This window comes from Micromys minutus, assembly GCF_963924665.1.
Source record: "Micromys minutus genome assembly, chromosome: 7".
Classification (NCBI taxonomy): Eukaryota; Metazoa; Chordata; class Mammalia; order Rodentia; family Muridae; genus Micromys; species Micromys minutus.
The window spans coordinates 31128490-31139913 of record NC_137976.1 but is presented as its reverse complement, the minus strand read 5'-3'; the positions used below and the strand labels follow the sequence as shown (position 1 = coordinate 31139913).

Below are 11424 nucleotides of genomic sequence, written 5' to 3'. Positions count from 1 at the left end.
CATGCTGATGGAAAAATATGCTTTATATTATACTCAGACTTGATATCCAGTATTTCAGAGATATCACTTCTATCCAAATGACTTGTTGCATTGTTTAAATATTTGATTATGTTATCTCATTTTAAATATTTATATGGATATTTTTATACACAAGAATCTAAATTTGTCTATGTGGGCATTTATGATTTGTAGAATGAAAAGAAACTGGTTCTTTTGTTCTGAAAATTCTCCCTTGTAGAGTAAGTGAATCAGGAGCTGGAATTGGGGATGAAAGCTTTAATGGATTTAGATTGAATTTCACTGTTCTTATCACGAGGACAAAAAGGAATATGTGTGGTTGGTCAGTTGGTTGGTTTTTGGAGCAACACAGTTATCTGTCTGCCATTTGAATATGTCATAAAAGCAATAACTGACTTCTTCCTGATTACATTTTCAAGAATGTTCTTATAGTGAGTCAATTTGGAATGTACAATTCTTTTTTCTGTAGCAGTTGGTAGGATTATTTACTTGCTGTGGCAAGTGATAGGCAAGATTGTTTTCAGTTCTTCATAAAATATTTAGGCCCTTTAAATATGGGCTTTCTTTCTTTCAACACAGCCTGTTGCATATGTAGGCATGACTTGGCTCATTCGTAACTCTGTAAACTGGGGAAACAGAGCATGAAAATGATGGTACTCTGGATATTGCTTCTGCAGGGAAAGCCAAGCCTTTTGTCTCTGACCCAAAACCTCAGATCTCTTGCCAGCATCCCTGGAAGTGTGGCAAGCTAACTTGATGGCTTGGAAACTGGGTAAAGTCTGACTCCTGATGGCTCTTGGTATTTTCTCTCATCTTCTCTCCCATCTCTCACAAGGCCTCTACTTGAAACCAAACACTATTTTGTGAGGAAGCCCAGACCAGAACACAAAATATGTCTGAGTGTCCCAGATAGTAGCCCAGTTATATACTTAGGTGACAGCCAAGTAAGATAAACAGATATGTGGATGAATGAAATTCAAGATTGCTTCAATGCCAAGATGAGCTTTCCTGCTGTGAGCCAAACTTCAGGGAATAGAGACAAGCTTTCTCTGAGGGAAGTCTTGGCCCATAAAAAACATGACTGATAAATAGCCTTTACCTTTCAAAAGCATGAAGTGATGTTTATTATGAAAGCAGGGTAATTGAATCAGTGACTAACAAAGTCAAATGAACCACTTCTCTTATATTTTTTGATCCCATTCATAAATACTATGTCTCAGAAGGGAAAATTTTTCAAAGTTTTAATTCCTATTCCTGGATTGCCATTTACTAATTCCTATATATTAGAAAGTCATTGACCATATACTTATGTTTTGCCCTTCATTGCAAAAAATTATATAATTTGATTTGCTGACATCTATTATAACAGTGCTTTATAATGTGTGTCATTTGACTAACTATGAGTGTATTCCATGTTCTAAACCCTGCATATGTTCATAAAATTTGCTGCTTGCAAGTACTTTCAAAGTTCACAAGAAAAGAGAGCTTATGTAGTGTAATTGTATGAAATGCAGGTAACCTAAAACATACTAGTTGACATTCAGGGTTTTACTCATTAGGTTTTCAATAAAACAAGTTTATCTTATTTAAGTAATTATAAACAATTTGTGATGTCTTCTGGTAGCCATTTAATTGAAGTAGTATCATCATTAAATGAAAATTTTACTAATAAAATAACAAATCAGACTCCTATATTTAAATAGTACCTTAAACAGAACTAATTCAATAAAGAAAATTTACTTGCCTTTAAGAATTTTTAATACCTTGAAAATATTAAGACAACCTCTTCAATTATGTATGTGCAACCTTCCATGTATTAAATTTCAAATTTGGGGCTGGTGAGAAAGGTTAAGGATCATACCACCAAGCCTCCAATTCTAGGGACCTGATCCCAGATCTCTCTCTCTCTCTCTCTCTCTCTCTCTCTCTCTCTCTCTCTCTCTCTCTCTCTCTCTCTCTCTCTTTCTCTCTCTCTCTCTCTCTCTCTCTCTCTCTCTCTCCCCTCTCTCTCACACACACATACACACACATACATGCACACATTTACACACATGATCTTTTTCTTTGAGTATGTATGTGTATATAAAATGTGTTTGCTAATTTATGATATTACTCTAATTTTATTTAAATAATATACCTACCAAAGAGTATGTATAACATACTCAGAAACATGAAACAGAATGCAAATTAAAGGAACTTGTGCCAAGAGTAAAAATGATATTGGCAAGCTGAGCATTGTTGGATGGAATGTATGCAAATGAATTTTGACTAGAGACTTTTTCAGTTTTTGTACTGCTGAGTTGCTGATATGAAATATATATTTATGATATAAAGCATACCTATGGCAGTTAAGTTCAGATAGTGTTATCTACAACAATTTGTATTGGCTTCTTCCCAAGGCTTTAGATTTGCTGTGTATGAGAATAAATGGGAACCATATGAAAGTCAGTAAGTTCTTGATAGTACATGACATTCTGTGTTCTCTCATGCTTGATTTCAGCAAACATTCCGGGGTTTTGTCTTCCATCATCGAGGGTGATGGACTTCAAAAAAGTAAGCGTTTTTCTTTGGCTTCAGATAAGAATCCCAAACTTAACACACTTCCATAAATCACCGGTGTGGAAATCTGTCAAAAACAGCTCAGAAGCCCTACTTTTCTCTCTGGTATTCAGTGTTTCCAAATTAGATTATTTGTTGCATGTTCCAGAGAGCATGCTTGCTTGAAGTATTCACCATATGTCAGACAGATCTCGTTCTATTGAAATAAAGTTCACTGAAGTGAAATCAGGGGTAACTGCTTGTTCCTCTAACATGGCAACAGCAATCAAAGTATTATTCAGGGATTGTTTTTTACTACTTGAGCTACCTAGTAACATTGTATGTATTGAAAAGCAGCAAAATCCTGATAAGCCAACACATTAATTCCATAAATCATCCCATTATTTCCTTTCAGATTTCACTGTCATCTACATTGTTACACAGACATCTAATAGGCTTGTAATTTGAAATTAACCTTCTGGGGTCTATTTTTACTTACATTTTACCAGCTATGTTAAACTTGGTCAGCAGTTAGCTGACCCAATATGATCAAACACACTTAATCTCAACTTAGAGGTTATCTCTCAAAAAGTTATGACGGAATTTAAATAGTTTAAAATTGGTCTTGTATGTGGAAAAGTTTTAATTGGAATTAGCTGAAATTCTTTAGAATAAATATTGAAAGTATGTATGTTTATATCTGATAAGTAATATATGTTACTAGGCAGCTTACTTTATTATTATCTATTATTAATATTTTTATTATTACTAATTTAAGTAGACAATTATTATTTTCAAGGAGGAAAGATGATAGCCCACCTAGCTTGATTCTAGAAAATGATCCAATAAAGACTCTTCTTAGCCAACTTATAAGCAAGGTTTCCCAGAGAATTTCAAAGAGAAAGTGTCTATAAACTTCCAAAATCTTCATTTTATGGTGTATTTAACTCTACCACTTATTTTCCCAAGTTGTATCTAGATCCTCTGGGTCAATAGAACATGCATCCCAGATGCCCTATAAGAGGGGTTGTTTTAGCAGGCACACTGATGTTATTTGTACACAGTTAGACAGTACAGAGGATCTGAAAAGCCTTGGCATTTTTCTTGTTAAAATTTTATAGCTAAGCTCTGGTTCAAGGATCTACTTAAATGACTTAGCTGCATAAAAAAATGGGAGCATTGAGACCAATGAAATAAGTCTGCAAAATTCTAAGAAAATGAACCAGTCTAACAGAGATCAGCATAGTCAATGATCCAAAATATATAACTAAAACATTAACTAGTTTTATTGACATGAAGGAAATTGACAGTTTTCCCTATAGGGAAAAAGTCAGGAATTGTACCCAATATTATATTTTCAAGCATTATTTTACTGTAGCAATTCAAATCAAAATTATATGTAGCTCATATATCAACAATCCAATGTAATCTGCATGCTAGAAATTAACAGCACAATTGCAACCCATGAATTTTTTAAGCTATTGTGTGTGTAAGAATAATTCTGACAATTCATATATTAATATCAGGGATTCTCAGGAACAATAAAACTTACATGGGATTAGGGGTTTCTTAAACTTGGGTTTGGAGGAAGTAAATGTGCCTTTTATGAGTTGCCACAGAAACAGTTGCTGCATGTGTTTATATAGGATTATATAACATGGCAGGCTCCTGAGGCATTTAAGTTTGTAAGCCTCTTGAGGAAGAACTAAAATTATACTTTCTAATGTATGCTAGTCTGTCTGCTTACTAGAGAATGTGTTGGGGACATCAGGAATGGAGTTGGTGCTCACATTAGGAGAAACTTTGAGTGGCTGGATGGCCACACAGAGAAGAACTAAATTAGACTTGCATCTGTCACCTTGAACAAAAATGAGAAATAAAAACATAACTGAAATCTGAAACACTGAAAATTCTAGAAGAAAACACAGGCAGTACCCTATTGGATATTGGTATAGGAAAGACGTTTTGAATAGAACTCCATTTGTCCAGTATTTGAGGCCAAATATTGAACAATGGGAACTCCTATATAGGAAAGATTTTACACAGTTAAGCAATAATTATTGAAAGGAATGGGAATTCGACATGAAGACCAACAATGTTAACTAACCCAGACCCCTGGGAGCTCCTAGAGACTAAGCTACCAACCAAAGAGCATACATGGGCTGGTCTGGGGACCCAGGCACATATGTAGCAGAGGACTTCCCTATCTGGCTTCAGTGGGAGAGGAAGTGCCTAATCCTGTAGGGACTTGTTGCCCCACACTCAGGTAAAGAGCATGACAAAAAGGGTCAAGAACTTTCAGAGGGGGAACCAGAAGAAGACAACATATGTAAATAAATATGTAAATAAATAAAATAATTAATAAAAAAGGAAAGAACCATTTGAATAGAAAGCATGGAGAATGGAAAAGAATCTTTAACATCTGACAGAATATATAAGTATATATATATATATACATGTTTGTGTGTGTGTATGTGTGTGTGTGTATATGTGTGTGTGTATTCCTAAAGCTAAATGACTAAATGACCTAAATGATCCATTCAAAAATGGGTTCGAGATCCAACAAGAGTCCTCAAAAGCTAAATATAAAAATGCCTAAAAGTTTCTAAAAGTGCATTCCTCATCTCTACCAATTAGAGAAATACAAATCTAAAAAGGTTTGAGATTTCATTCTACTAAAGTCAGAATGGCAAGGAGCAGCAACATAACACATATGCTCCAGAAGAAACCCCATTTGCTGTAGGTTGGATAACTGGAAGATCTTGTGGAGAGTGCTCAAAAATCAGATCTACCAGTCTAATGGATATGCCCAGAACACTTGACAACCTACCCCACCGATGCTTGTTGAGGCAATGCTCATTGCTTCATTACTCCTAATAGCTATGAAACAGAAACAATCCAAATGGCCCTCAAATATGAGTAGATAATGCAAGTCGGTACATTTACAGTATATAATGCTATTCAGACATGAAAAAAAAAATGTATCATGGATGTTTCAGGTAAATGGATGGAACTACAAAAAGTCAAATATCAGGAGATATTCCAGACTCAGTGAGTCAACCATTATTATGTTCTTTTTCATTGAGAGCTCCTAGCTCCATGTTTGCAGATGTTAAGTACATAACACAGAATGAATGACTTATAACTTCTGAGAATGAATTGCCTAACAGTTTGGTGATACACATCAGTAGCACACATGCATCATCACTGTACTTGGGAAGTTGAGGCAGGAGTGTTGGCATCACAAGGGACCTACAGCCTCTGAATCCAGCAACAATGTTACCTCTAGGTGACAAGGACCTGCCATATGTTCCCAGCATTCACTTCACCTGCCTGCCAGCTCAACCACCTTTGAGCTGTGGTGAGTGTGATTATGTCACAGCCCAAATAAAAGGCAGCATCTCCTACCTTTGGTCCCCACCCCCAACAGACCTCTCCCATGGAGCTGTGCTGTCCTGGTGTGATAAGTCCAATGAGACACTATTCTAACACAAGAAGGAGTATTGTAAATTTTAGGCCAAACTAGTTCACATAGCAAGATCAAAGAAAAAAAAACATTTCCCATAACAATATTAGATAACATCTACAAAACAAATGACAATTTTCTTTTTTTCCCAGTCTACAATTTTGTTGCCTTATCTGTTATAATGATTCTCTATTCAACATGCTGACATGCCATTTCTCAATCAATGCAAAAATCACTTCTAATTTGTTTTGTGATCTCTTCCTAATTACTTCTACCTCTATAGGTTTCTCAGTTTAATTTGTTTCTTTTGACTTAAAATATTTTCATTTTCATGTAAATAAGTTTCATTAAGTGGACTACAATGGCAAGGAGTTTATTTCTGCTCAAATATCAGTGTGTCCTAGCATGTAGCTTGCAATTTAGTTGGCTTTTATTTTTAATCCCACCCATCCATACTATCCTGGTTTTCTTCATTTTCCAATCTGAGAAATATATTCCTCTACCCATTGTGATCTAAGGCAAAGTTTTAGGATATTTTTTTCAGATAATTAGGAAGCAATGATAAATTCATGGGACTCATACTATTTCCTTCTATTAAAACTAGCGAGAGTAGTATTTTCCACTTATACAAAAATATAGCTTCAAATTAACTTAATGGGTAGAATGTGTGCTGAAGAGAAAAAGACATAATGAATGATAGCTGATCATATGACTTGAACTTTGGATCCACCTCTGTAAAATCTGTTCAATGGGGTGAGAGCCTATGAATTTCACACTTCACTTTAAGTGTGCATGTGTGAGTATGTTCATGTGTGAGTATGTATATATTTATGTGTATATGTATGTGTGTATGCAAGTGTGTGTGAATTATATCCATAATCAAGAAAACTAATATTGTTATATTTATTCTCTATGAAGATTAAAATTACTGATGAAGTTCCTTAACTTATTGCTATTAATATTGGGATATCAAATAGGTTTTGTTACATAGTGAAGACAATAATGAAACTGAAAGCACATTCTTAATGACACAGATAATCTTCCAGAATTCCCTGTATAAATTCACATATGATTCACACATAAAGAAAACATCAAAGACCACTTCTGTATTCAGATCTGTAAAAATATTTTCATTATGTTTATTATAAAAATATAAATGTTCCCACTAGAAATCATTTTACATTAGTAAGAGGCCATCTACATTGTGCAACATAAACTAAATGAACCATGTTTTGTAAAATGCAAGTTTAAAGTAAACACATACTGCCAATTATATCATATTTATACATGGCTTGATAGGTACTTAGTACAGCATAGACTGGGTGTGTTGCGAGAAATAAATAATATCTATAAATCAAATTTAAGATACAAATCAGGTAGTATGGTACATCACATGGCAAGGGAGCAGTAGCCTCATTGATATGGGAAGGCAATGTAGTTCCTGTACAAATAGATGGCCGTGAGCATTCTAGTACCTCTACTCCCCAGTCCAGCATCGTACACTGTTATGTTTACATATGTACAGGGAAGGGGTTATGCAAAGGAAATTCATAAATGGTAAAATAGAAAACAATACTGACAAATGAAGATCAATACACTGCTTAAACCACCTCTACCTTCAAACAAAAACACTCAGCCCAAATCAATGCAACAGATTCAACAACCTTTGCTATCTACTTATCTTAAAATTCCTTTTTGGTGAGGTTGTTCAGAATATTGCCTACAAGAGTGAAAAGAGACTGAATGCTGTTATAGGCGAATTGGTTCAGATGCCAGATTTGAATTTTGACCAGATATTCCAAACTGTAAATTACTTGATTATTTTCTAGCTGCTTTGATGAGATAGAAGCAAAATTTAACATTAATTTTGTCAGCTTATTTCCAAAGTTTTCATGCTCTTCTACGTTCAATACAAATTCTAGTAACACGATTTGTTTATAAGGAACATTGTTAAAATTTGGGAAACAATTTCACATCTGAAAGAACTCACATAAGCTCCAGTGTACTAATCCTACAACAGATTATTATTTTAAAAATTTTCTTTATGATTGAAAGCTGGATTTCTTTAGTGTCCCATTTTGCATATAGACACATTTAGTGCAGCATTGCTTGAATCATTTTATTCGGTGATACATGCATTCCTTGATCCTATGGAATGGTACTATCAGCAAAAAAATCTGAATCTAAAATATTGCATCAGCATGTATGATCATTTGGATGCCCATTAGGCACATACTTTTTAATAATAATGAACATGATAACAATTGGCCTTTAGGAAACAGCAAGACTACATCCCCATAGTGAGACATCTTTCCATTGTCTGTAGATGTGGATTTATTGGATAGATGAGTTACTATTTCAAAAATGTTATGCTTAATTATATGTTTAGAAGTTCAAGGCTTCTAATCATGCACCTAACTCACAATAGGTACATTGAGTTGGAAGACTCAAAAGTAGTTATACCTGATATTGGTGGTGAAAGTGTGTAATTAATTGACCTACACCCCAGTGATGCAGATGACTAGCTTAGTTATTATCATTCCCTACATGTTTAAGCAATGATATTAAAAGACCTTTCAAAACAAGCAATTTTTTATTTACTTTTGGCTCATGCATTTACCTATAGGCTGCTGTCAATTACCGTAACCATTTAACTTCATGTTGGCCTTTCCAGTTTGCAAATCTAAGGAGTTCTAACCAAGCTTCTTTCATGAATGAAAGGAGTTGATGTCCTCTAAGCACCAGAGTAGGAAAGGTATGACATCTGGGTAAAAAATTTATTACATACAAGCCAGTATATTACACTAAAATAGGAGCATACAGTTACTGATAAATGAAAAGACAAACATAAGTGGGATATTCAGACTGAATGATTTGGTGACCAATGAACAGGGAAAGCATTTCATTTTGTTGGTATATATAAGTGGATCATTCAACAGTTCTACAAAAGAACATATCATTCTCTGGGTCTAGTTAAATATGTTTCTTACTGCTGACAATTTGCAATAGCATTTGGCACTTGGCTGTAACAAAACCCAAATTAAATCATCAAGGCATAAATATAAAACAATTTAAAAAATCCAAAAGAAAATAAATATGCACTTCCCCCCAAATTAAGACATGTTTTTACATGGTATATTTAAGAAAGGTAACAATTAAAAATGTATATTATTTAAAACAACTACGAACTTTATCTCTATATGAAAAAAGAATACTAACGTTATAAGGTAGTAAATATGGCCAGATAGTTTGAGGTATAAATGCCTCTATTTTGCTTGCTTTTAAAGAAACAAAATACCTGTTACAGATTTTTTTCTGTATATAAAAATATCACAAGTCTTTTCTTCTGTGGCCATTCACAACAAAGCCTTCAGGTCCGTTCTGCTAGTTTACTTGGTTTACTTCCATGAGAGTTAATGATCAATGGCTCTACACTAGTTCTTCCATTCTGTACTGAAGAATTTTAATTAACCTCATCAATTAACATTTAAAAAGCAATTACAAAAACACATGCCCACCCACCCATATGTAAAATGATAGGGGAAAATAAAGAGATTTTCAATTCCCTTTTAAGGCATTTGGACTTATAACTGAGTGTCTTGTTAGACTTGGAGCTTTCAGCAGCATCTCCATCATGTCTATCTGTCTGCAGGATGCTGCTGCTTCTTCCCCTTCCTCACATCCTTCCAGTACTTTACACTGGGACTGGACCATTCTTAGATTGCGTTTCTAGAGCTTTAATGGTGCTGATGATTTTCTTCTGTGGTCCAACCACAGTAACACCAACCTTTTTCATGTCACTGTAAAACACAAAAGAAAATAACTGGTAAGAATCATGGGGTTCTGAATAGTGTAGGAAGAAGAAAATTTTAATTTTCAATTAAACTCAACTATCAAATTATGTATCCCATCCTTAGTATCTGAGTTTTCATTTTCTAACAGTGATGTGTTGTTATATTTGGGGTTTTCAAGTACTATATTGTATAAGAATATAGATGTAGTAGTGGGATAAATACGCTTCTAATAGTTTTAGTCAACCCACAACTTAACATTATATTCTTATCCAAAATTAGGGCATTGGGCAGAGAATATTGGGGCAGGGAAATAGAGAAGCAGACTACTAGGCAATAATAGATGGTAAATACAGTGTGTAGGTCTTTTCAGGAGACAGAAAAACGTACAGAGTGAACTAGGAAAGAGCAAGATATACAAAGGCAATCAGTGATTGAGTTACACTGTCATTCAAAATCCCATGATATAGCAGAAGCTACAAGAAGCATGACTGCTTAGTAGAGTTTCCTGAGAAAATGCTAATGCCTTGACTTATTAATCCTGCCTCCAAGATTAGAGAGAATACACTGTTATTGACAACTGTGTGGAAACATATGGTAACAAAACAACTAAACTTTTCTTTTATGTGCCTAACTGATTACAGATTATACCACATGCTTTTGAGATCTTTTGATATTCCCTTGAATCAGATATACCTCAGGGGTTATTTCGACTCAAGGTAGCTAAATGTCTGAAGTTATAATTGTTTTCTTGTACTCAGATGCTATGACATAGAAGTCTTCTACTGAGTTTCCTTTGGGGACAACCTGGGGCCACAAGGATAAAAAGTCTGACTATAGTGAGACCATGTATGAGCATGTGTATACTCTTTGCTATGTGAAGGCAGGCATTGAAGCAAAAATCCTGAAGACTCCTCTGATAAAACTAGGGCACTTTCCTTATCATTTGAATGTTTCAGTCAATACAAGCTTAAGAACACCTTGTCTTGAAGCTCTTCTGTTCTCCCCAAATTCTTGACCCACAGCACTGGTTGCTATTGCCTTAGCATATGTTTTTGTACAGTCATTAATAAATGAAAGAAAATATATCTTTATTAAATGTAAAGTACTTTAAGCTTAGAAATTAGTCATCACAATAAATATTGCAAGAAAATAGCTTCACTTTAAGTAAGGAAGAGCTAAATATGTATATTCCATGAATCTTCTTTATAAAATAATGTGCTCATATATGTATGGTCCCAGTCCCCACTCAAGTTTTCCCTTCTATTGAGAACTTCCTGCATCTTTTTCATTTCTTACCTCATTTTTAAAATTATTATCAATTATGCCTGCTTTTCTTACTGATTTATTTTCTTCCTTCTGCTGCCTTGACTCTCAACCAGGTAAATTTGATATAGGCAGGGATTCTAGTTTAATTTGACCCTTGTTTACATACAACACCCTTAGCCGTGCATGTGTTTTACTCGAAGCTCTATATTTACTACAGAAAGAAACCTATTCAGGTCTTTATCCCCAGCCCCTCAGAGGAAGAGGCAAGTGGAGCTCAATGATTTCCAGCAAGCCTGATGCACATAGTAGGTTTCAGGACAGTCAGGGTTATATATGGAGACC

The 11424-nt window shown here is 34.6% G+C and overlaps 1 protein-coding gene across 2 annotated transcripts in view; it reads right to left on the bottom strand.

Annotated features, from left to right (window-relative positions):
* Positions 1–9716: 9716 nt before the first annotated feature.
* EPHA3 (EPH receptor A3) overlaps positions 9717–11424 on the bottom strand; it is a gene marked incomplete at both ends in the record, with an annotated part of 288133 nt that continues 286425 nt past the window's right edge. For both annotated transcript variants that reach the window (XM_080919002.1, XM_080919003.1), the window contains one exon: positions 9717–9822. In XM_080919002.1, coding sequence (XP_080775128.1) covers positions 9717–9822 — 106 coding nt within the window. The remainder of the gene's footprint in view (positions 9823–11424) is intronic.